Source organism: Juglans microcarpa x Juglans regia, chromosome 5D, assembly GCF_004785595.1.
Source record: "Juglans microcarpa x Juglans regia isolate MS1-56 chromosome 5D, Jm3101_v1.0, whole genome shotgun sequence".
NCBI classification, from domain to species: domain Eukaryota; kingdom Viridiplantae; phylum Streptophyta; class Magnoliopsida; order Fagales; family Juglandaceae; genus Juglans; species Juglans microcarpa x Juglans regia.
Genome location: NC_054602.1, coordinates 17,052,421 through 17,078,826, shown reverse-complemented (window position 1 = coordinate 17,078,826; position 26,406 = coordinate 17,052,421). Strand labels below are relative to the sequence as shown.

Below are 26,406 nucleotides of genomic sequence, written 5' to 3'. Positions count from 1 at the left end.
AATTAGAGGAATATGTTAAAGTAGCAAAATAAACAAAAGAAAAGAATGAACTAACCCTCTTAGCTTTAAGAACTTGCTCCCTTCTAGTAGGTTCTATTCCTAATCCTGTGCATGAAACTAGGACAAAGTCTATTTCTTGCCCAGTTTGCATACATCAGTTATCATATTAAAAAAACTGAAAATATAGCTATAAGTCATTCTCCCAATATGAAGCTAGCACAAAAAGCTCCCATTGCAACTGATTCTTTTGGGAGATTTCACAAATATGGCTAAACACATCTTTAGCTCATGACAAATGGTATAAAAGCCAGCTTAATAACTCCATGTGGCTCAGGGTGTACACAATGATCATTCAACATATGATCCATTAAGCATACACCCAACCTCCAAGCCTCCAGGGAAACAAAATGAAAGATCTTTGTATTTGAGAGGCAGCTCCTTTTCTGGAGGGTACTTACCCAACAAAGATCTTTGTATTTGAGAGGCAACTCCTAGCAAAGATCTTTGGTTTTGATATCATCATATGCCTGTCCAATTGACTGAAGAAAAACCAGAACAATAATTATATCAATTTCATGATTGATAACGGCCTTGTTGAACACCACATTAGATAACATAATTTTTTTTTTTTTTATAAGTGAAAAAAAAGGCAGAAAACTAACCTCAATTTCAGATAAGTAAGCCCCATTTTCTTCATTTTTGGATTTTAGAACATCACTTAGCCTAGAGGTATTCCTAAACAAAGATGCAAACAATACACTTGGTAAGAACTTTTACGCCATTATCAAGTTTAAACAATCACCACCTAATGCTTCAATATCAGCCTACTGGTTAATATAAAGCACCATAGATCATTATGATGCTAAATGATAAAAAAAAAAAAAATTCATCAAGTCTTCACATAGAATACCAACCAGGCTTAGTAAACTTAGAAATATACAGGAGAACTAAACTCAACAAGAGAATGGGAAAACTCCTAAATCTAGTCCCCAAAAAGTATATGAAAAATATGCTTGATATAATCATCCAATCAAAGGGCTATATTTGAGATCTTTGAAATTGATGGTTAAGTTTGATCTCTAAAAGATCAACAACTTCAAACGTTCTAATATCAGCTCATGGCATTCTTCACAACAGAGCTACATTCCAAGCCTTTCCAATTGACAATATATCGATACCCAACTAGTGCACCATCCCATACATCCCTAAGTGAAGTTGAAAGGGAAAAACCAACTAATAGGTAGAGCTTCCCAGAAAAACCAACATACCAATCAACAACTTGTTCAGCTTAGTACAATTGCAGCTGTCTGCACACACAAGTAGATTCATAGAAGCCACTTGAATTGAAAATAAACATTAAAAATCAACTCAGATCAACAGTAGCATCAGGTTAAAATAAAATTTTTCAACATGTTTTGTCAAAGTAAATCAAACTTTTTGGAAGCTTCTAATTTTTGCCTTAGCTCAGCAATCTCAGCTTCTGCTGAAGCAAGCCTTTGCTAGGATATGGCCTCAGCCCATTTGCAGTCTTGACTCGCAATTCCAAGTTGCACTCATCAAGAGAGGATTTCAAAGTTTGAACATGGGCCCAAGCCTTATATTCTGAGTCTCTGGCTTCCATGACATCCCTCCAGATCTTACAAACTTCTAAGAACATTGACATCATAACACTAAACAAACTAATATATATCACATCATTTGAGCAACCTGTAAAAATAATGGAATTGAATGTGCAAAACTTATTTATTTTTATGCAAAATTCAGTTGTAGCATCATATTGACACTACAGAACCAGAACCAACATTATGTAGGTGTTATAAAAGAAGACAGTAGCATCTTGCAATTTGTGGAATACCATTTACCCATCTAAGAGTTTTCGTGGTTTATTTACGTTTAATTCCGACAAAAAAGCGCACACACTTATCCATTCAAATGTGATGATTGTAGAAAGATTCCTCTCGGCGCATTTAACAACTTTGGACAATACCCAATTGGCCTTTAACAAAGTATATCAAATTAGTAGTGTTTTTTTTTTTAAGTAAAGATACCAATATCATTAGAAATGTGGACAAGGAAAAACAAAATGTGCAGATTCTCTAACCTTGAATCAGTAAATTCACATCTATACATTTCCAAAATTAACTTTAACTCCATATCACTATCCTTCAAATCTTGGACCTGCAAGTGAAAACATCCAAACATAATAAAGCCAAATTATTGATAGATTCACTATTTCAATGATAAAGAACATGCAAATTGGACCCTTTCTGAACAAAGATACGATCGATGACCAAGATGAATCCAATATATTTCTCAAGAAAAGAACTCTATTCATGGCATGCAGGCAAGCGGGTGGGCGAGCATGTGTGTAACAGGAGATTGCATCAATACAGATAAAAGAACACAAGGAAAATACATCAATGAAACACACAATCGGGCTTGATATTCTTTTTTTAACAAACCAGGAATATAACCACTTGAACAACAAAAAATTAAAAGAAAAAATAATAGAGCTGGAAACTCTGGATTGGCAAGGAACAAAGATCAGGAAAAGTCAATTACCATTATATATTATATAATATATCAGGAGTTTGGTAAACCCCATTAATCAAAAACCTCTATGGCAAGCCAACATTTTCATAAAAATCAACTAGAAAGACTAGCATAAATAAGAGCAGGCAATCATCAAATTAACAAGTCAACTAGAAACAGAGCCATGTGCAACATGTTTTCATCACACACAGTATACACATCTTTTAGGCCCCCAAATAAGGATAAAATCTAATCAAGTAAAAGAGAATTGATTCCAAAATTGTCAATGACCGCTTTTTTAATAATTGAGCATGAAAAGGGCTTAATGTTTAAATCACTCACAAGTATACCAGAGGTTGCATCTCAATCATTTGGAAAATACTGCAACAAGTAGCCATAACAATGATATAAGAACAAATAAATAAACCACGACTATAATAAGCCATATGATGAGAATATTCTTCTTTTAGTCCAAGAGAACAAAAGACTCACAAAATCCAAGAAATGCCAAAAAGAGCATGACAACCGCAACAATGATAAGAGCCAGTCTTCTGCATAGTAGAACAGCAATAGCAGAGACAGATAATGGAGAAGGTTAGACCAAAAAGCACAAACCAAACTCAAGGGTTCCTCAATCATTCATTAAAATAAATAAAAAATTATACAACTATGAGCTAGTACTAGTATGTAAAAATTTGGCATTTCCCAAAAATTATACAACAATTCTATATAATCTTAAAAATGGATCCTAGAATAAAATGACAAAATTTAAGAATGAAACATAATCAAGAATATACATGAATAAGTGACACAAAAACCTTTTAAGGTACCTGCTTTGCAAATACATACACATTTTCTCAGAGAAACCAGTATACAATTCACACTTTACAATGGGGAAAACTTTTACCTTGCAAATTGCAGTATTCAGCACTTAAAATGTAACTGAGATACTACCATAGTAACACTAGCATGTTGATCTTTTTTTGTTTATGGTGTGTATGTGTGTGTGTGTGTGTATATATATATATATATATATATATATATATATATATTGATAAGTTTATTTATGGTTATTTCAGTACAACTTATAATTGAACAAACAAAATCTATAAAATAAGAATTGAAATGATAAATACTTTTTTCTTTGATTGATTAATAATAATTTTATTGATGGTAGAAAGCAGAAAGTAGAAAGTAGGCATAGCCCATGTAAGGAGAATTATTAAACAGTGGTAATGGTTGACAGGCCAAATGAGGCTCGATTGATGTATGAGAAGCTTCAATCTCACCCAAATGTGCAAGTAAGCAAGAACACAAGACAATTCATGTTCAGCTTTTAGGTAACTACTGAGTTTATGTCTGTATTTATGGGTGAAGAGTCAAAGTTACTGAAAGGTTTAAATCTAGCATGGCAGTGTGAATAATGAAAGGTTCAAAGTTACTTATGTCAATGCCTAAGAACTATATTCTGTGTGGGCATTTTCTTTTCCTAATCATGGCAAGATTATAGTTTTTAAGTTTAAATTTCCCACCACCAATTAGAAATAGTTCTAGACATATTATGGGGATTTTCTAGAATTGATCACACATAACAAGGTATATTCACTTTTCTTTTTTCCTGTTTCTATCTAATAGTCATTGTCAAATTACAACACTAACAGGCCATGGAGATGATGAAGTTCACAACAAGCATGCCTTTTTAATCAAGAGCCTCTGTATTATTAGCATAAGGTTCAACCAAATGCACTCGAACAATGTACAACTATCTTCAAAACTTATTGCGAGGTCGTACATCACAATCTGAAAATTTGAAAAACCCCCCAAGGCATTAACAAACAGAAAAATCTATGTAAGCACACAGGAATTTAATGCAACATTTAAGGAAGCACAACCAAATGCTGCCTTACCTTCATTTTGCAACTATAGGGATCTAAATAATTTAAGCAATTGTCATAGATTAGTGTATCTAGTTTACCTTTGGACCATAGAGCTCGAGCAAGCACTTTGACTGCAGGTCCTCACCTCTATTTGAAGGCAATGCTGATTTCAAAAAACTAACATATAAGTTATCTATTCTAAAAGATTGGCTAGATATAACTTATAATCCGCAAAATGTATTTAAAAAAAATACAGAGCAGAACAACTTTTTGTGTGGAGATCTCATAGCAGATAGTTTATGAATGCTTTATATATATATATATATATATATATATATAAGTAGTTAATCTATCAATACTTGGATAAAACTTCTGGAATTTTTTTAAAAAGTAAATTGCATGTTGGTGGATCACAAAATGGAAAATAAAATTGGTAAAATATGTGAAAAAAGATGTAGCAGCAAGACCCAAATTTTAAACTAACCACCCCACCACACAGATGCACTAAAAAGACTCACAACTCAAATGCACAAAAAAAGAACCACAACTGTCTTCTGCACTAAAATGCCACTGCACTAAAACAGAACCACATAACAGTTTCAGTTTGTAGTGCGTGCAGTCACAAAGGCTAATAGAATGCACAAAACACAAGCTGAAGACCACTTCTCTTTCTTTTATATTTTCTTTATAAGTTTTACTAATTTGAAATATAAAATAGATGTTAAACACATGTAGAGCATCTGAAGGCATGAACCTTATTGTTAAAAAAACAGACAAATGCACTAAAAATAGAGAGCAGATACGATCTGTGATGAGTGAATTTGTGAGTGAAAAACCGAAGTGAGTGTTGCGTGAGCAGAGGAGAAATGGGAGGGAGCTTACCGCTGTGAGAGATTCTCAGCAACAACCCAAAATCGCACAAAACGTAGGAAAAATTCCTAAAACCCACAGACTGCACAAATGAAATTCATTTCACAGAAATTTCATGGGAGTGGAAATTAACTTGAAGTGAATATGGGTGTGTTCGTGAGAAGCAGAGAAGGAGAAGGGCCTTACCGCCGATCGGCAACTCAAACCTCCAAGAACTCCCACAAATGCTCGCAGCACCAAACCCACAAGAAATCTTCAATGGAGAGAGAGAGAGAGGGTCTACTGTGAAGACCCTGGGGTTCAAAGTGAGTAAGAGAGAGAGAGAGAGAGAGAGAGAGAGAGAGACGAAGATGAGTCTGCTTCGAGGGGGAATAAAACATTTCGTGCGTTTTGCAGCCCTAGACCAAGTAGTGACGATTTTTAGCCCGTTGCAAGATTGTTTTTTATTTTTGCGGCGAAAACAATCACCGTAATATAATTAAAAATCACTGTAAATGAGTCCAACTCCATTCAAATCGCAAGTCGCGGTTAAAATGCCGCGAAGAATTTCGTTTCACTGCAAAAAATGACTTATTGCAGCGATTTTATTTCCAACAGAAAAAAAGTCATCGCAATAGGTACTTTTTCTTGTAGTGTGACAAAATTGTTCCCATAATACAATGAAGCCAACTAGTTTTGTTCTTTCTACTAGTACTTTTCTAGAACAACTCAAAAATGCAATTTTATGAGAATTTTGAGAGGGAGAGACATTGATCAATTAATCATTTTACAATTATTGTAACCGTAATGTAATGACTTGAAAATCATTCATAACGATCATCATTGAGCCCACTTAATACTGATCATAACTTAGATAATGATATCTAGTCTTAATTCTTAGATTTCAAAATTAATCATAATGTGGTTCAATGTTTAGAGATGACTAACTTTCTGTTATGTAACACATACAGACTGTACTTAGTGCTTGCCATGTTTTTATAGTCTTCATTCATTGCTCGGGGCAAGCAATCATCGCTTAAGGCGAGAAATAATGCTCAGGCGAGCAATTATCGCTCGAGACAAGTGTTGAGCAGACTTTTTTCCTGCCTTGCTTATTCCTCAGGGCGAGCAGCATTTTTCATTCAAAATTATTGTCTACATTTTATTTTATCAATGTGGGACTGACATTTTCTCTATTTTATCTCAATGAGATAATATCTGAATCAATGCAAAAGATACCATATAAAGAACTAATTATATCCTATAATTATTTGAAATATCCAAAATAATAAAGGCTTGAAAAATCAGAATCAGGTAAAAACTAATTCAATGTATCGGGTGACTCAACAAACTGAATCAGACGATTCAAAACAATTTCGAATCGGTTATTTCAATGTTGATAAAAATTATTTAAAACCATATAAAATATAAATTCATTGACTAGTTTCAATAAAATATAATATGAATCCAAACAGTTTTAATAAACAAGTAATTTATGTATTTAACCTTTATTGTTGACTTTTTTTGCCTCATATATGAAGAAGATAAAGGTCATTAAGTTATAAGTACCTGAAAACTGTAGTATTTTATGCACAACTACAAATTTAATATAAAGTACTCATTCATCTCCTAAGTTTTTTGTTCAACTAAAGAAAATAAAGAATTACATGTTTTATCTTTCAATTTTTCTAGAATTCTTATTGAATACAATGATGAAAAAATATATGTTTAATTCTATCATATTTTTGTACAATATATAAAAAAAATAAAAAAAACTCAGTTGTTAGAAAACTTAAAAGTAAATACAGTTTTGAATCAAATGTAATCAGCTCAAATCTATCTAAAATAGGTCCGAGTTGGCCTAAATCAGTCAATTGAAGCGATTTAGTGAACAATTAAAAAAGTCCTCTAGAATCTGTTCAGTTTTGACCAATTTGGTTGGCCTGAATCTAACCTTTTTTTGGAGTTTGGCATAGAATCAGTAATTGGAAGCAAATGTTCCTCTCCCAAGCAGGCAAAGAAGTTTTGTTGAAAGCAGTTATTGAAGCCATCCCAACCTATACCTTGAGCATTTTCCTATTACCAAAAGCTCTATGTGCATAGCTTAACAAAATCATGTAAAGGTTTTACTAGGACCATCAAGAGAGTGTTTCTAAAATTTATTGGATGAGTTGGGAGAGTATGGGATTTTCTAAGATTTTGGGTGGGTTGGAATTTAGAGACTTGGGTTGTTTTAATAAATCTTTATTGGCAAAAAATTATGGAGGCTTATGAATAATGCTTTCTCTCATTTATCTATGATTTTACTAGTTAAGTACTTTTCAGAAGGAACTGTTTTTTCTGCCAGTTTATCTCACATATGTTCTTATTTATAGAGAAGTTTGTTATCAGCCAACGATCTTTTCTAGATGGTTTGTTTTCGAGGATTGGAAATGGAAGTATAGGTATTGGGAGGGACAAATGGTTTCCTAAAAACATACTTTTATGGTTCAATCTCCTCCTTAGAAGTTTGCCACCAATGCCACAGTGGATGCTCTAATAAACCCCGACACCAAAGAATGGGATTTTTAGTTGGTGCATGACATCTTCCATTGATGAGGCCGAGTTGATAATGAATATACCCCTAAGTCCTTTGCTGTCAAAAGATAAAATCAGTTGAAGAGGCACTTCTTCAAGTTACTTCACTGTGAAGAGTGCTTATCATCTAGAAAATGAAAGAGCTATTCCAAATATAAGTGGTTCTTCATCTTCTTAGACTATGGAAGCATTCTAGAGGAATATTTGGTCTTCTACGATACCTAACAATGTCAAAACTTTTATTTGGAAGGCATGTAATAACCTATTACCTATAGGTTTGAATCTTTATAAACGAAAGGTGTTGGAGAACCCAAGCTATCATGTTTGTCATATAGAAGCTGAAACTACAGAACATTTATATATATATATATATATATATATTGTGGGAGTGTTCTTTTACACATGCGCTTGGGGTAGCTGCATTATGGCCCTTCAAAAATCCTCTTTGAAACACCTAAACGATCAGCAGTTATGTATACACTTTCAGCAAAAGCTTCCTAAACAATATATGGCATTGATGACGCGTATTATAGCCCACAACATATGGCTTAGGAAAAACTCTCTTGTTTTAAGATCTTTCTTTGATCATCCTTTACAGTTATCAGTTCAATCACAACATTAATTTGCAGAATTTTAAGATGTGCAACACCATCACTGTGCTATTGAAACTCAATTAACACCACCTCTTTAAAAGGCAGATGCAATCTAGAGGCTTTGTTAATGTTAATTGGAATATAGCTATTTCAAAGGTGAGTGGTAAGTTTAGTGTAGTAATGGTGGTTAGGGATGAAATGGGTGGATTTGGCTTGTAAGTAATCTTCTCGATTTTCCATTTTTCCCCAAAAGTTGTTGAAGTTTGGGGAGCTTTTCTGGCAGTATGCTTTTGCACGAATTCGGGATTTACACGTGTGGTTTTTGAATGGGATACTTCTCAAATTGGTGCTACTGTTAACAGTAAAATAGAGGATTTAAGTAGGTAATCTTCTCTGTATCATTCCAATTTTATCGGATGTCCCTGAGGGACTAGATTTAAGTAGCCGTGATCACATAATCTCATATATTAGACAGCTCCTGATTTTCTTTCTAGCTTGATCTTTCAATCATGACAAATTCTAAACTCCGTCATAGAAGTCTCTGAGAGAGAAGTTGAGAAGGAGAGAAATACAGATGATGAGAAAGAAAACTTGAACACGTATTTGTTATGAAACTGTGAATATTTCCACTTTTTGTTATGGAATACACTTGGGGTATTTATACCAAAATTCAGAGTAAAAGTAAAACTTATTACAGTCGACAACCAATAGGATGTAACTAATGTGCCAACATGTCAGTATGCTATTTCTAAGAGTCCCCCTCAAGATGGAGTGTGTATTTCCAAAACACCCATCTTGCTAAACAAAGAAAAGAATTGAGTAGAACAAAGAGCGTTTGTGAAAAGATCACCCAATTGGTGGTGAGAAGTAACATGAAGAGTTTTGATCACAGTGGCATGCAAATTTTCTCTGATTGTATGGCAATCTATTTTAGTATGTTTGGTTCTTTATGAAAAACTAGGTTTGCTGCAATATATATGAAGAGCAGCTTTGTTGTCACAAATGAGTAAGTACTGCCTGAGAGTGTTGGAGCAAAAAAGCTTTTAACAAGGCAAGTAACTAAGAAAATTCACATGTTGTAGAAGTGATGACCCTATATTTTGCTTCAACTGAGGACATTGAAACAATTTGTTGTAGAGGAAGATTTGACATTTTGCTCCATAGGAAATTTCATTAGTTTGGATGCTAAAAATCCTAAATCCTGCAAAATATCCAAGGCATACTTTCTTTGACATAAAGAGATGCCCTTGGATGATCTGACCACTTTTAAACTAAGGAAATATTTCAAAACTCCAAAATCCTTGATTTTGAATTTGTTATCTAGAAAAGTCTTCAATTCAGTAATGGATTGAAGATAATTGCTTGCTAAGATTATGTCATCAACATAAACTAGCAAAGCAATAAAAGAAGAAGCATCAAACTTGATAAACAAAGAATGATTTGAATGTGCTTGATGAAAATCATAATCAAGTATAGCAATAGATAATTTGTGAAACCACTGTCTAGATGCTTGTTGTAGGCCATAAAGAGACTTTTTAAGTCTACAAACACGATGGTCCCCCTTTTGTGCATAACCAGGAGATATATCTACGTAAACTTCTTCAATGAGATCACCATGTAAGAAGGTATTATTTACATCTAATTGATGTATATGCCAATTTTTAGTAGCTGCCAAAACTAACAAATATCACAATGTGGTCAGTTTTACAGTTGGATAAACAGTTTCTTGAAAGTCTAAACCTTCAACTCGAGTATATCCTTTGACAACCAACTTGGCTTTGTATCTTTCTATGCTACCATCAACCTTGCATTTAATTCTATAAACCCATTTACAGCCTATAGATTTCTTTCCTACAAGTAAAGAAGTAATTGTCCAAGTTTCATTATCCTCAAGAGCTTTAATTTTAGCAGTCATTGTTGTTTTCCATTCAGGTATATGGGAGGCTCAGGAAAAATATGTAGGCTCTGTGTGAAGATATAGTTAAGGCAAATTGTTTGTGAAAGGGAGAGAGTTTATGATAAGAAAGAAAGTTAGAGAGAGGAAATTTTGTACTTGAGGAAATATCTGCCAAGGAAACAGATTATAATGGATGAGAAGCAGCAAGCTGACAATTGTAGTCTTGTGAAGATATAGTCAAGGCAAATTGTTTGTGAGAGGGAGAGAGTTTATGATAAGAAAGAAAGTTAGAGAGAGGAAATTTTGTACCTGAGGAAATATCTGCCAAGGAAACAGATTATAATGGATGAGAAGCAGCAAGCTGACAATGGTAGTCTTGCAAATAACTTGGTTTTTTTTTTTGGCCTTGTTGATTGTGGAATGGGAAGAAAAGCAGTAGAAGTAGTAGGAGAAGAAGGAAGATTTGTGGTAGAATAAAAGGAGGTATAGAAAAGAGAATCAACAATATCTGGTACTATTTTTGGTAGAACAAATGAAGATTGTTGTGGAAGAGAAGGGTGAGAAGTAGAAGAAGAAAAAGAGAAAATTGTTTCATGAAAAACAACATCCTGAGAAATGAAAGTAGTGTAAGTTTCAAGATCAAATAGTTTGTATCCTTTGATAGCAAATGGATACCCAATGAAAATGCATTTTCTAGCTCTATGATCAAATTTGGTTCGATTTCTAGTTAAGGTAGATGCAAAATAAAGGCAACCAAACACTCTAAAATGAGTATAGGAAGTAGGAGTGGAATGCAATACTTCATAGGGTGACTTGTTTGATGGCAAAGGAGTTGGAGTTAGATTAATCAAGTGGGTTGCAGTTAAGATGCAATCACCCCAAAATTCCAATGGTAGATATGCTTGAAAACGTAAGGAATATGCAACATATAAAAGATGTTGGTGTTTTCTCTCAACTGTACCATTTTGTTGAGGTTTTTCCACACAACTTTTTTGATGAATTATACCCTTGTTTGAGAAATATTCAGGCATATGAAACTTAACTCCATTGTCTATTCTGATTTTTTAATCTGTGTTTGAAATTGTGTTTCCACTAGATTAAAGAATGTTGCAAATAAGTCTTGGTTTGAGATTTGTTTTGCATGAAGTAAACCCAAGTAGACTTTCAGTAGTCATCCACAATGGTTAGAAAATATTTAGAGCCATCAAGAGTAGAGACAAAAATGGACTCCATATATCACAATGAATGAGAGCAAAATGAGACGTAGAAACATTATCACTAGGTGAAAAAGGCATGCATTTTTGTTTAGTTAATGGGCAAATTGTACAAGGAAAGGAAGTTGTAGAATTTGACATTTGTATATTTGATACAGATTTATTGAGAAATCTCAGTCTATAATAAGAGATGTGGCCTAGTCTATAACGCCACCAATAAAAATCTTGATGAACTGAGGAAGCAATAGAAGAACCAACCAAAGATTGTTACAAGAAATTATATAAGCTAGCTATTTCCTCACCCATCCCAATCGTTGTCCGTGTAGGTAGGTCTTGAAGAAAACAAAGATTAGAAATGAAAATGAGAAAACAAAAGGAATCATGGGTTAACTTGCTAGCTGATATAAGATTGAATGAGAAAGATGGAACACAAAGAACATTGTGTAAGACTAATTTGTTAGAAGAGAAACTATCCCAATATGAGTGACTTCAACAAGATTACCATTTGGTAACTTTATTGAAGATTTAATTGCAGAGGCAATTGAAGAAAAGAATTGAATGGAATTGACCATGTGGTCTGTAGCTCCGATGTCGATTATCCAAGGTGTATGGTTTGAAGAAATTAAAGATGTTGAAGATGTGGATTTACTTGAGAAATTCGCACAAGGAGAGGATTGTGGAGTTGGAAGAATACCTGATGCTAAAAGAGATGTGGAGTTTGATTCTTGTGGAGAGGAAATAGTCTAATTTCCAGAGTGAGGGGTAGCAACAGAAGGTTTAAGAATCGTAAGAAGTTGCTAACATTGTTCTTAAGTAAATGTCAACTGTGGAACTTCATTCTTTGCTTGACCCATAGAGGAAGAAGATGTTTGATTTGCTAAATGAGTTATAGCTTTTAGACCTGAAGCCTGGCAGAAAACCATGAATTTTGTAGCATTTATCAGAGGTATGCTCTGTGTATCCACAATGACAGCATATAGGTCGATCTTTGTGGAAGCCAGATTGTTTGGAAGAAGAGTTTCCAGGTTTTCCAGATTTAGTCATCAATGCAAAAATGGATTCAAGATTCGGTGCTTGTTTTGTCAGTAGTGCAACAATTGATTCAAGATATATGGTAGAATTGATAAGCACCTCTCTTTGTTTCTCTTCTTGAAGTACAAGTGCAACAACTTTGTTAATAGAGGAAAACGGTTCAATCAATAAAATTTGACTCCTCCAACTATTGAAAGACTTTCTCAAACCCATCAAAAATTGAATCACATGTTCTTGTTGTGATTCTTAAAAAAGATTTAGGATTTCACTGGAACATAGCGTTGGATTTTTCTTAAAATTAGATAATTCATCCCAATATGACTTTAGCTATGTGTAATAGTCACTAACTGATTTTTGTTATTGCTTTAGAGAACTGATTGTTTCCTTAGTTGAAAAATTCTTGGTCGATTTCCTTGTGAAAATCGTTCTTTTAGATCTCTCCACATATCAACCGCTACATTAATGTATAAAACGCTTGAACCAATATTCTTTGCAACAGAATTGATAATCCATGATACTACCATATCATTACACCGAATCCATGCCTGACAGATAAGATCTTCTTCATTCGAGGGTTTCTTAAGGGTTCCATTGATAAAACCCATCTTATTCTTTGCACTGAGGTCTTTAGACATCAATCTTGCCCAAGAGTGATAATTATCTCCATTTGGTCGTTCTGTCACCAGCATAACCCCAGGGGTTTTCTCCATGATGGAAAAAATAAGGGCTCAACAGATCTTCGATTGAAATTTGAGAAGAATGAGAGGAAGAAATCATTGTTAAGTCCATAGAGAATTCAAGAACAATCAATCAGATTTCTCTGATACCATGACAAATTCTAAACTCTGCCATGGAAGTATTTGAGAGAGAAGTTGAGAAGAAGAGAAATACAGAAGATGAGAAAGAAAACTTGAACAAGTATTTGTTATGAAACTATGAATATTTTCCACTTTTTGTTATGAAATACATGTGGGGTATTTATACCAAAATTCAGAGTAAAACTAAAACTTATTACAGCCAACAGCCAATAGGATGTAACTATTGTCCCAACATGTTAGTATGCTATTTCTAATAACCCATGTAAGAAGGAATGTTGATCGGGTGGCTCATCTCAGGAAAGGGAGCTAAAATTCTGATGATGTATTAATCGTTTTAGATGGTCCTCAGTCCATTTATCCCTTTTGTATTGGCCGATGTTACAGTTACAAAAAACAAAAACAAAAACAAAAGAATAATGTTACTTCTCCCGATATGGGTCCCGATATGGGTCCTGAGAATTTATTTATTTATTTTTGTACTTAGTGATTAAGTAAATATTTTTTAATGATATTGTGAATTTTTTTTTTAATTTTAATTTAAGAATATAATATACATATATAACAAAAAAAAAAAAAAAGGCATTCACCTTCGAGCACTATAATTAACAAATCGTTGTCATATATATATAGAGTACTTGTGCGTATTTAGTTCAGAATTTTAGTTCGTCTGTGTGGTATAGTACGTATTTTTGGCCCTAGTTAAGAACTTTGATCATTTTCCTTTGCCATATAACAGACCCCACCCCGCATGAACTGCAAAGTAGGCGAAAATGGACATAATTAATTTAGCAAATCCAAAGACATGCATGATTAAATTAAGATGATCAAAATTAGAGTCGTGGCACTTCGGCGATCACTATTCTCCCGTTATCAACATGTATGAGTGCCTACGGCACGCGAAATCTGAACTTACAGTGACCGTGGCCGCGTGCATATATACCAGTACTATGCATGGAGTATGCAATTAGCATCGACCGGAGTCGATATTTTGTCGAACAATAATTATATATGTGGTCACTTGTGGACAGTCTTCTTGCACTACTGTTACAGAAACATAAAAACATTATGCCATTTGGACCACTTTGCAGCTAATTGCTTTTTTAAGCTGAAGCATAAATTCAAAGCTAGCGAAGGCCACCCACTTTATGGCAGTATTTATGTATAGAAAAATTCTTTTTATAAGTTATTATTCATCATCTCGTACAGCATACTTTATGAAAATATATCTCTATATTCTATAAAAAATATATCTATTCTATGAAAAAATTATAAGTATGGAATGTAAGAATAAATAGTGACGGATGCACATTTTAAGTTAAAAGTATCCTAATTGATTAGAACATGGTGAGATCATAAAATCTACTGCTAGCTGTTATGTTTTTCACTTGATCGAAGGAGGGAGACAAAAGAAACGACGAGACATTTGTTGAAGGCAGGCCCATCTTTTTAAAAAGATGATCAGGGGAAAATAACATAATTAAGCTGGCCGGAGAAGTACCCAGAAGCAGAATCTTTGATTTCATTGAAATTTACACCAAATGTTCTCACGATAACTCCATATAAACAATCGATAAAATACAATAAATTTACATAAAACTACCAAATAAATATAATTAAAAAGAAAAAATTATAAGTCCACTCGGCAGCTCAGCTCAGCTCAGACTCGGATGCATGCCTATATCATTCATACAACACGAGCGGCTGCGCACGCATAATAACATGACAACAAAACTCGACTTAACAACCTTTTTAATTTCTTTTTGTTTTTCTCCTTCCATTAATATTAAACCAAACTAGGAAGAAGAAAGGGTCGACAGAGTGGTGGCAGAAGATGTTCTTGGCGAAGGCGACGCTTGCTTCAACACCACGGTCGCCAAGATGCTTGTTTTTCTCCTCTCTTGTTCTTTTATCACCTCTCCAGCAAACAGTTCCAGTTTCTCTATATTTGTGCTCTCCACCATCTTCCTCCCTTGAAACAACACAGACTCCACATTTTTCTGGGTTAACATGTTCTCGGCGACGGCCGATAAATTGCAGTCAAAACCACCATGCTTTCTCACTGGAGTACCAATATTCGCCTGTAATGTTCAATCAGATACTAAATTAACTACTAAATTTGCATGCCAGAATACCTGTTTTTTTTTTTTTTTTTTCAAAAGAAACTTGAAAGAATGTTTCTTTACCTGAATGCGAACATAATTACTTGTTCGCCACTGACCAAACGCCATTGAAACTGCTTGATCAACCTATATACCATAAAATAAAAAAGAAAGGATACAATCATTAGCTAACCCAATTTGAAGAAAGAACCAAATATGGTGAACATTTACACAGAAGACAATGTGGGGTGCATTTTATTAATTCCGCATTCAATATTCCCATGCCGACAAAGTTCTTTTTATTTTTTTAAGAATTAAAAAAAAAAAAAAAAAGTTGTTAGGTGGCCCTCTTATCATGGCCACCCTAACCACCCTGCAAAGATAATTAAATTTTACACTGCTATTTTATTATGTGAGAGAGAGAGAATGTTTTTCACAGTATGAAATCCGTACGTACCACGTCGGAAGCTCCTTCTCCGGCAATCTTTACAAGCCCGATCGGAGACGAAGTGATATTTCCAATACCCAGTTCAGACTGCGCGTTTCCAAGTGACACGACAAGAAGATCCTCCACTCCGTTACAGAGCGGGAACTCCAGCTTGTTGTGCAGCACGTGAGTAATGGCCGCGGCCGTCGGATTATTCATTGCAATCTCGCCGTTCATGGCGGCGATCCTCGTCCTCCGATCCACCGACGCTATATTGACTGGCCGTGCAGTCAAGGTGGAGGCGCATACGTCCCTCATCTTGAAATCGTAGCCGTCCATTTCCAGTGCGTCCGCGCGGGAAAAGAGAAACGGCGCGTTCGTGGCGAGGTCGTAGCAGGGAATCAGGACCGACTTCAGGGTGTCCTTCAGAGTGGACTCTCCGAATGTCTTACGGAAGAGCTTCTCCGGCCTGATGATCCGCCGGAATATCCCCGACGGCGACGACCGAAAGATCTTGTGTCGGTTCCGGATGAGGAACCTGAGGGCCTGGTCGGCAGTGAACATGGGGGCGCCGTCTCTGCCGCGAGTGAAGAGAAGGGCAGCGAGGATACCACCGGCGCCGGAGCCGGCCACGACGTCAAAAAAGTCGGCAATGCGAGCATCTGGGTTGCCGGATTTGCTGCGGAGAAAGGACTCGAGGCGAGCGAGGGAGGTGGCGGCGAGGATTCCATCGGTGGAACCGCGTCCGTCGATGGAGAGGATCCTGACTTTGGAGGCGGGTGGGTTGTGTTTGGTGGAGGACTTGAAGGAGTCTCGAGAAAGCGAGAGGGAGTGAGAAAGCTTGGGATTGGAATTGGGATGGTGATTCTCATAGCCAAAGAGGAACTTGTTTTCAAGAAGGGAGAAGATTTCGTAGGTGAGTTTATCAACGTCGAGATCAAGCATGGGGGATGCAGAAACTAGTGCCGCCATTTCTTTTCAATTTTGAAGAGCGAGATAGAGAGAGAGAGGTATGGCGACGGAAATGGGGAGCCACTGGAACTGAATTATATAGGTGCTGATCGAAGTGTAGGAGGTTTTGTACGCGCGGAGTTTTTTCGGGGGTCACTGTGTTTGCGTGTGTTCTTTAATATTAATTTTTCTAAGGAGCAAGTTGAAAAGCGACTGCCGTGCAGGGGTGGCAAACAAAGTTTTGAATATGGTATTGGTGTCGTTTCGGTTAAAATATTGGAACGAGATATTTAAGTATTGATATCATTTTATAATAGCATATAAATAGATAAATTAATTATATATGTATAAATTATATTTTAAAATAATATCAATACAAGTTTTAAAAAATTAAGACAAGTATTTATAAAACTTAATAATACTTTTAAGTTCTTAATCCAACTATTAAAAAAAATTATCACTCATCTTCATCACGAAAAGTGGAGTGGGGATTTGAATTTCAGTCCTTGAAAAAATGAGATTAAAATAAATTAAGAAAATAGTATTTCATACGTGAAAATTAGAGTGAAAATTACGAAAATACAAAAATATAAAATTTTGGCCGGTACACTGAAAATTGGTCAGTATTGATTGAAAAGCACGCACCGAAATGCAATGGCCAGTATTTGACCTAGTACAAAACACCTATCTCCCCTGTGCCGATTTCTGTTCCGACACGGTATTCAAAACCTTGGTGGCAAATCATGTTTTCAAGTCATGTTTGTGTCAAGTCATGAACATTTTATTATATAGGTCAATTTGAATACAACCTATTAAACTAAACGTGTCAAACTTCCAAATGCTAACCCATTCCATTTAAATAATTGGTCGTGTCGTGACGTATCACCTGTTTTGACCTGTTTTATAATTAATTAGAAATATGTTAACAAGACGCGACTCATTTAAACTCATTTGTTTCATATAAATTGGTTGAACCAAAATGCACAACTCATTTGACGTGATTAACATAATTTCACATAAATGTTAGAATTTATATTTATTTATAATAACCACATAACTTAAAAAATATATATCAATATTTTTCAAATTTTAATATATAATAAAAGCAATATTACAAATCATACAATAATAAATATATATGAGCATATAGGTCTAAAATTACAATTCCAACAATAAGAACATAAGCATACCGAGAAATACTAATATTATACATTAATAATTATAAAACTTTAATTTTGAAATAAACTCTAAACAGATCAAAACGGATTGATTTCGTGTTAACCAAGTTGACTCGTTATTAATCCGTTTATAAATCATGTCTTAAAGGATCAACCCATTTTTATCCAAATTTGTTAACATCAAACTCAAATCTGCTAATATTATGTCATGTTTGTATTAAATTCACGGATCGTATCACATATAACCACTCTTACATGATGTTTTCTCTTGAAAAGATCTAAAGAACTTTTTCTTATCAAACATATTTTACAAGGGTCGTACTATTTTTACACATATATGCATGAAAAGAAAATACGTACATTTAAAAATCTAGAGAATTTTCCCTCCCCTAACAACGAATTTTTTATGTGGCGTTGTAATTATCTTTCCACCAAAGAACAAATAATATCAAGTACAGTCGAAAACATGAGATCGATGTTTCAGGGTGGGATTTTTTTTTTTTTTTTTGGCTGGATTAAAATGATAGAAGAGGGTGGTCAGGGGTGGCAATCAAAGCAATATGGCTTCCCTACCCAGCATGACCATAATATAACCCTACCCGCTAATAACCAGACAGGAAGAACCTATGGCAGGAAGCTGGCACTCCCTCAAATTTGGTTTAAGTCATAGTTTAGAGTACTCTGCTTGAAAATTCAATGAATGCTTAGGTAATTATTACTAAAAGTACTCTAAGGTGAATTTAAATCTGGATTCAAACTCATGACCCAGCACGCATCAAACCGCTCGAGCGTAATTCAAGAATTATTGAACCAACAGAACTTGCTTATATAGAAGTATTACTTTATTGGCTCCGAATTAAATAAGCAAATTTGAGAAAAACGAGTATTTGTGATCAATTATTTACAACGAGATCAATGATTATTTATGATGAAAACAGATTTATTTTGATAATAAATAATCATTTTTGTAAGAAATAACTAATCACAAATAAATAATTTTCTTGTAGCGCGTATGTATGTATATAAATCAAAACAATTCATACTAGTGCAATTCATACTTATAGGATATAAATCAATTACTTAAAGTCAGGTTATTAATTTATTTCTTGAAAGGATTATCAAGAGTTTCTGGATAGGATGAATTGTGTTTAAAGCCATGATATATATATATATATAAATTTTTCTTATTAATTACTATTCAACACCTCACATCCTATAAAAAATATATTCACACCCTATAAAAATTTAACCCTCATATCTTATAAAAAAACTAGAGGTATAGAGTCATATAAAAATAAATAGTGATTGATCCTAGTATTATATATATATATATATATATATATATATATATATATGTAAATGTATGTATAGAATGGCCGGGTGGTAAAAGACTTCTGGCCGTTGCACTGTTGGATGAGTAGTAGCCGCAACGCGCGTATTTAGTGTACGTAGTAATGTGTTGCAACTTTTGCTGCAGCAGCGGTGCAGTAATTAATTAGGTTGAAATGGATCGTTGTGATTCTTCAACTCTTATGGCAGAGGAGTAGATCGACTACAGGCTTATAGGAAAACATGAAGAAGATAGTTGAGTAAGAAAAATGATCGAGATCCAAAGTTTGGTGGCATCCAAGATCCTCTTCTCATTTTACAAGTTCATGGGACCTACGCACAGTGATAATGAAGTGCAGACATCAGATCTTGAAGATCCAAGGCTAGGAAAAAGTTATTTGTACTGCAGCAAGTGCATGTAGGCGACGTACGTGTTGGATCCGTGGAGGCAATTGAGCCTCATGCGCGGCCTAGATGACGCTCGGGACACTCACGCGCATTCATCTTTAACATTCACAAAGTCATGTAAATCTTTGCATTGAGGCATCAGGAGATTTTTTATTAAAAAAAAAAATTATTTATTTATTGTTAATTATTTGTTATTAAAATAAGTCTATTCTCGTCACAAATAGTCATTTAACTCGTTATAAATATGTATTTTTTTTGTTGAAATATATCTCAAAGACAAATATTAGCCTTGTTCACTCTTGGAATCAATAAAAAAAATAAAAATGAACCAAACGAAAGAAAATTTTAGAAAGAGAGAAGAAGTAGGTTTAGAGTTGTGGAGAGTAGAAGGAGAAGAAAAGGAAGAGGAGGGGACTAGACAATATCACATATTCACGAATCACAACCCCAAGCTCTCCCCCCTTGACAAGCGGTTTGTCTTCAGGAAACTATATATACACAAATTTACTATTGGAAGAGGATTATTATTTTAATTTCACTTAAAATATATAATATTTATTTAATACCAAACAAGATCACGTGCGTGTTTTGTTCATTTCACCAATCCATCTGATCATTTATGGAAATATAATAACTAAATATCGATCCTATGGTTTATGCTAAATATATAGTTTTATTTCAAGTGAAATGAAGAAGATCATTATATTTAGTATAAAACATTATGTATTTTGTTCATGGCAAGCTTGTGGTCAATATAGTATTAATGGAATATGGATAGAATGTTTTAATTGAGATTTTTTATAAACTTAAGGATTAAAACAATAAAATTGAAAACCTAAGAAGCAAAAAGAAAATAGTGCAAAACCTAGAAACTATTTTAATACTTTTTTAAAGTCGATCTAAAAAATAATTCACAAAAGATAAATGCTATAATCATAAAGATTTTACAAAAATAAACTTACATCCTAACTTGATTTTATGTGATATATTATAGTTATATTAAAATAAAAGTAAATATACAAAACCAATCAAATCATGTGATCAATTTATAAATTTATTTTTGTGAAATTCATATTTGGCTGAAACATCTCTCTTCGTAAAAATTAAAAACTAGGGATATTGCCGTTATTACTACTCTTATTGTACAAGGAGGTAAACTAGAATGAAAACAAGGTTTTCCTCCTCTTCATGAGCAGATGAATATAGATGTATCAATGGAACCCAATCTCCAACACTCATTGCTGATGCAACATTCGACTCATTTTCGATGAATAAGAGCATCCAATATTTGTTGGTTACGAAAGTGAAAGGTAAATGTGACCTTTCAATGGCGTCACTCAAAAACTTGTAACAGGAGAAAGCTGTAAGGGAGAAAATCTTTGTAGGACCTCGCAAGATGCTGTGGGTTTTGGTGAGTACAAAGGCAAAGACTTTGATTTTCTCTTTCGCAAAGAGTTTATGAAATTTGACTGACGGACGGTTGTTCAAATATCTTCTTCTCTTCTTTTCTTTTTTCTGTATTTATTGCTAGTACAAGTACTGGTCAGTAGTCAGCCACAACCAAATATCAGACAAAATAAATGGGCAGATCTCTTCGAATTTCGTACATTTAAACTACCAAATAAATGATATCTAGGAGTTGGTATTGTCAATTACAGTTGTCCAGGGACCCGTACGTACCAAATGAACTCTCTACCAAACTGCTTAACAAGCTTGGCTTAGCTGTGACATTGCTGCTGCATGCAGATCGAGGAGATCGGATTAAGATCAGTTGTGCAGTGCTACAGATCGATGAGGAAAAACCATGGGAATTATAATCTTATCTCCAAAATCATTGATGGCATATTGAAAGTGGTTCTTGAGTGATTGATTTCACCGTCAACAGCTTTTTGAGATAGAACCATCCGTCCATATATAATGATTCCACCTGATAAAATCTATGAGAGTCATGAAGAAAATGCGTCTTATGGCTAGCTATTAAAAGTGGTCCTTCCTTCCAGTCACCATGAAATGCTTGGGATTTTTTTTCCCTCTTGGGGCGCCTTGGCTACAGCTGATCATACATCAATGCCAACGAATATTTTTTTATGCCATGATTTGATGTAGTTCCCACATTTGGTGGAAGTGCATGTACTTTGTTATATATATGATCAATAACCGGACTTGTAAATAAATTTTTTTCTATAATATTCAACCATCACGACTTGACCATCAGGGTTTTGGTAGAGGGATCGTCGACTCTCCATCTTCATTTCATCTTAATTGTGTAAATGTTATCCTAGCTTAATTATAAATAATGATCTCACTATTTTTAAACGACAAAGCCAAATCTGCATGTCTCCTATAAAACTCTTGTTATAAGACACACAGAATTTTGGAACCGCTGAGTACATGTACTACAACAGATTTCATTAGTAGTGACCGACGAAACCGTCACAAAAAATAAGAAAACTATGGTAAAAACTTTTGTATGACAGTTTGAAACCATTCCCACAACCGTCACCAAAAAGGCGTCACATAAAGTATTTTGTAACGATTTACTGTACGATCGTCACTAAAAGTTTTTTTTGTGACGGTTGGAAGTCTGTCGTGAAATGCAACGTTCGAATGTGAAGATATTTTGTAACAGTCGAATTTTGTCATAGAAATTACGTTCGAACATATCAAATAACATTCAAACATTTATTTGACTGATTAGCATTTGAACGATAAATATCTAACATTCGATATTTTTCATTCAAACATTTGATTTTTACATTCGAACGTACACACATTGAAATGTTTGTGATGTGACGTTTGAATTTTGCATTTGCACGTTATTAGGTAATTGTTCGAACGTCAAAGATTAAACGTTCGGGTGGTTAATAAATACATTCGAACATAACTTTTTTAATCATTCGAACATTAAGAAATATTGATTCGATCGTAATTGAATAAGTTCAAATGTTTGTGAAGTATATATGTTCGAATGTAATACCTTATGTTCGAACATATATATCGCACGTCTGTGTAATTATGTTCGAATGTTAAGTTGAATGTAAAGCCATGTTTGAGCGTTCTTTATTTACATTTGAATGTATTGATCAGAACTAATAATTTTATAAAATTAAAAAACATACAAATTGTATCATATTACACCACAAATAGTATCATCTCATGAAAATGTTTTAGCGAGTTGCAAAATTAGACGACAAAAATTTTGAACAATGATAGGGTTTATTTCTTTTTCTTTCCTTGCCCACCGTGATCCTGTCACAATGACATAACACGTTTCATCTGAAGCAACATCCCCTCTGTACTTGTTCTTGAACTTCAATGCGTATTCTTTCCTCTTGGTCTTTTTGTCGCTTCTGCAAACACATCTCTAAATCAGACAGGTGCGATAAGAGAGCCTCCAACTCCTATTATCTTGACTTCATTTACTCAAGTTCTTTCTGTGCGGCATCCAAATCCTTGACAAGATTATTAACTTTTGAAGTCGAGGCTATGGAGGATGAACTAACACACTTGAAAGAATGCCTCAAACCTCTTCCCAAAGCAGACTTGGTCCCGAGGACCTGCGTAAATATGTCCATGTCACTAGGAGAAGATTCCTCAGAGGTTGACTGCATCTCAATAATTTTTTCCTACAATTAGGAAGAAAACACACAATAAGTAACATATTAAAAGAAATAGTAAGAAAACATAATATCTATTCACATGTTGGCATAATTTATTCACAACAAATGACCTCACTTAGATAATTATCTTTGGCGACATAATCAATCCACTCGTTGTGTGTATCGGTGTGAGTAGAAACATAGACATGAATGCGGAAGAAATTTTCAGGATCATCGCGTTTCTAACGAAGTCACGGTAGTAATATTAAAAAATCATGTTAGTACTTAAATAAAGAATATGATAAAATAACTGAATTTTAATAAGTAATTACCATTTTATCAGCAAGATGTTGGAATGATCTTGAACTGGCGTGATGGTGGATTGTCAAAGACGTTCTATTCTATGCATTGATAGAATTTAAGTGCTGTAGGAGAAACTAACAATATTAAATATAACCTATAAAACCAGTATAGATGTAAATAAGTTATAGGGAAAAAAAATCTAAAATACCTGATAATATGGGTTTGCGAAACAATCACAACACTTCCTCCAATCTTCTAACTTTATTTTTTGAAAAGGGGACTGAAATAATGTAGCCATCAACTCATTCATAGTTCGGACTTCCTCACAACAACCAAAATTTAGGTCGAGTTCAACCTAAGAAGTGAATTGTGTCAAAAATATGAAATAAAACATCTCTAAAAAAATTAGGGTATATAAACTTACCAGTACACGACTCTAAATGTGATCCTTAACCTTATTCGAAACATCTTGCCATGACCACACATAAAATAGAGCATAAGCTCGAATAACTGTTCCGACTTATGAGAAAAGCAATGCCGCACTATCATCCACACCACCAGTGGAGTTATTGGGATGTTGACCTTGATTTTTTCGTACCTTCTATTTTTGCCAGAGTCAGGCCACGTGTTAAGCCACGGCGGCAACGTGACAAGTCATCTGCTAATATATTTAGAATTATTAAAATCAGTCTCTCCAAGTACTCAAATATAATTAATTCACAAGAAGAATTTACTTATAGGTAGGTGTGGACTGGCCATCTACCTCTTGTGTATCAACTTGATAAGAAGCAGAGTCCTCAACCGATTCGGAACATGGCAAAGGATGCACATTTCTTCGTTGTGGTTTTGGTAGCATCCTTAAAAAGCATTATTATTTTCAATGAACTAGTTTAGAAATAATTATGAAAAATGCAATAGCCTAATCTATTTAAATAAAATATTTAGTACTTTTATTTTTCATCTCTAGATATATTTTCCATACTTGTTTCAAAATATCTTTCAATAACATTTTCGTAATCTCCTTTTTCATCATCATCATCTTCTTCGTCTTCTTCTGTGACTTCTTCTTCTAACTCTTCTTCTTCTTCTTCTCCTCCTTGTTTTGATTCTTCTGATTCGTCAAAATCTTCAACTGAATGATCATTTAATACGGATGGGTCAAGATGTATGGGTAAGACATCATCTCTACATAAAAAGATTAGTTCGAGTGCACCAAAGTCAACAAACAAATTAATACCCTCTCCATTTTCGTGGCAAGCCTTTAGAATCGGAGTGTCATTTTTATCTCCACTATAATTGTGATCCACTACTAATCCTGAATCATAAATATTCTAATGAACAAACTTCTGTATGACTCGCCAAGTTATCTCTCTACTAGCTTCATTGGCCCCTTTTATTAGTTCAATCAAGTAATAGACTTGGGTTACTTGACAAGTCAATACGAACGGATCATATTCGTACTATTTACATGCGGTATTGACACTCATAAAGTGACAATACCTATGTATCAACACCCAACTACCGCATAGATCCCACCAATCACATTTAAATACATATGATACAATCTCACCTAGATATTTCAGTCTAATAATGTTACGTATGACACCATAGTGGTTAATATCCTCTATTCCATGACTTCACTCGACCAACACACCACATTTTTGTGTCTTTCAATTATGTTTACTGTCCATAGTATGGAACCTATAACTTTGAACTATGCATTCAATGAATCGAAGTGCTCTACTTGAAAGACCATGAGCCAATGCATACAATTTAGAAGAAACTAATTTTGGATCATGAGCATGTTGTTCCAAAATCTAACAAGTGAAATATTAACAAAATTATACAAAGTTACTCTAAATTAAAATAGTTTACAAATATTCTATAATACGGGTCATTTAAATGCATACGAGTTGTTCAAACCATCTTGAAAATTTTTCTTCGTGACTCGCCTCTATATTCTCTATGCCTAATGTCATAAGTTTATCCATGTGCTCACAGTATAGAAGTAAAAAGATTAGAATATTTGAACACATTCGATATAGTAGAACTTTAATAGAATATATATTAATTAGAATTATTCTAATTATGGATCGACATACCTGAGATAATCATCAATCTCATGACGATTATTCAACACGTACTACCGAGCTTTTCCTAACACTCCACCAATTAAGTCGTTTCCTGTTTGTGCACCCAATGACCATACATTCTGGAAAAACATAGATAGCTCATGAGGGTGAGAGGCAACAAAATCAGCATTCTGCTCTTAACAATTAAAGTGTGTCTCAACCCCACGGAGATATAGAGAGTAAAATGTCAATCATTTATCGTGTATATAAGTCTTTGCTACTAATCCTTCAGCTCGGGCTTTATTCCCAACAATGCACTTTAGTCTACCCAAAAATTCTCAACTCGATACATCTAACGAAATTGCACCAGTCCGCCTAACAGTATCTCTCGAGGTAAATGCATTGCTAAATAAACCATTACGTCAAAAAATTATGTGGAAAAATCTACTCGAATTTCCATAGTATTATTGTAATGTCGTCTTCCATCTTCCACGACACATCTCGATTTACTATCAAAGAGCACAAATCATTGAAAAATATGCACAGTTCAATTATGGCGACAAGTATATTAGAAGTCAGCTTCCCACGAATTCCTATCGGTAACAATTTCTACAAAAATACGTGACAATCATAACTTTTCAATCCACTTAT

At 34.2% G+C, this 26,406-nt stretch overlaps 1 protein-coding gene and 2 long non-coding RNA genes across 6 annotated transcripts; all 3 read right to left on the bottom strand.

Moving 5' to 3' along the window:
* Positions 1-470: 470 nt before the first annotated feature.
* On the bottom strand, positions 471-1,350 carry LOC121266255. Of its 3 annotated transcripts, none has more exons than XR_005940763.1 (3): positions 1,269-1,350; positions 663-824; positions 471-527 (listed from the first exon to the last, which is right to left on the bottom strand). It is a non-coding gene; the product is annotated as an uncharacterized LOC121266255 (long non-coding RNA). The 3 variants fall into 3 exon arrangements; XR_005940765.1 differs by having other exon boundaries at positions 663-735; positions 1,269-1,349; XR_005940764.1 differs by having other exon boundaries at positions 505-539.
* A 190-nt stretch (positions 1,351-1,540) lies between these two features.
* LOC121266254 lies at positions 1,541-5,632 on the bottom strand. Of its 2 annotated transcripts, none has more exons than XR_005940761.1 (5): positions 5,466-5,632; positions 5,292-5,361; positions 4,508-4,572; positions 2,102-2,178; positions 1,541-1,707 (listed from the first exon to the last, which is right to left on the bottom strand). It is a non-coding gene; the product is annotated as an uncharacterized LOC121266254 (long non-coding RNA). The 2 variants fall into 2 exon arrangements; XR_005940762.1 differs by having other exon boundaries at positions 5,292-5,347.
* Positions 5,633-14,884: 9,252 nt separating this feature from the next.
* On the bottom strand, positions 14,885-17,020 carry LOC121266456 (patatin-like protein 3). The gene is made up of 3 exons (XM_041170274.1): positions 15,946-17,020; positions 15,573-15,635; positions 14,885-15,467 (listed from the first exon to the last, which is right to left on the bottom strand). The coding sequence occupies exons 1-3, from the start codon at positions 16,885-16,887 to the stop codon at positions 15,183-15,185; spliced, it is 1,290 nt and encodes a 429-aa protein (XP_041026208.1). The 5' UTR covers positions 16,888-17,020; the 3' UTR covers positions 14,885-15,182.
* Positions 17,021-26,406: the final 9,386 nt, after the last annotated feature.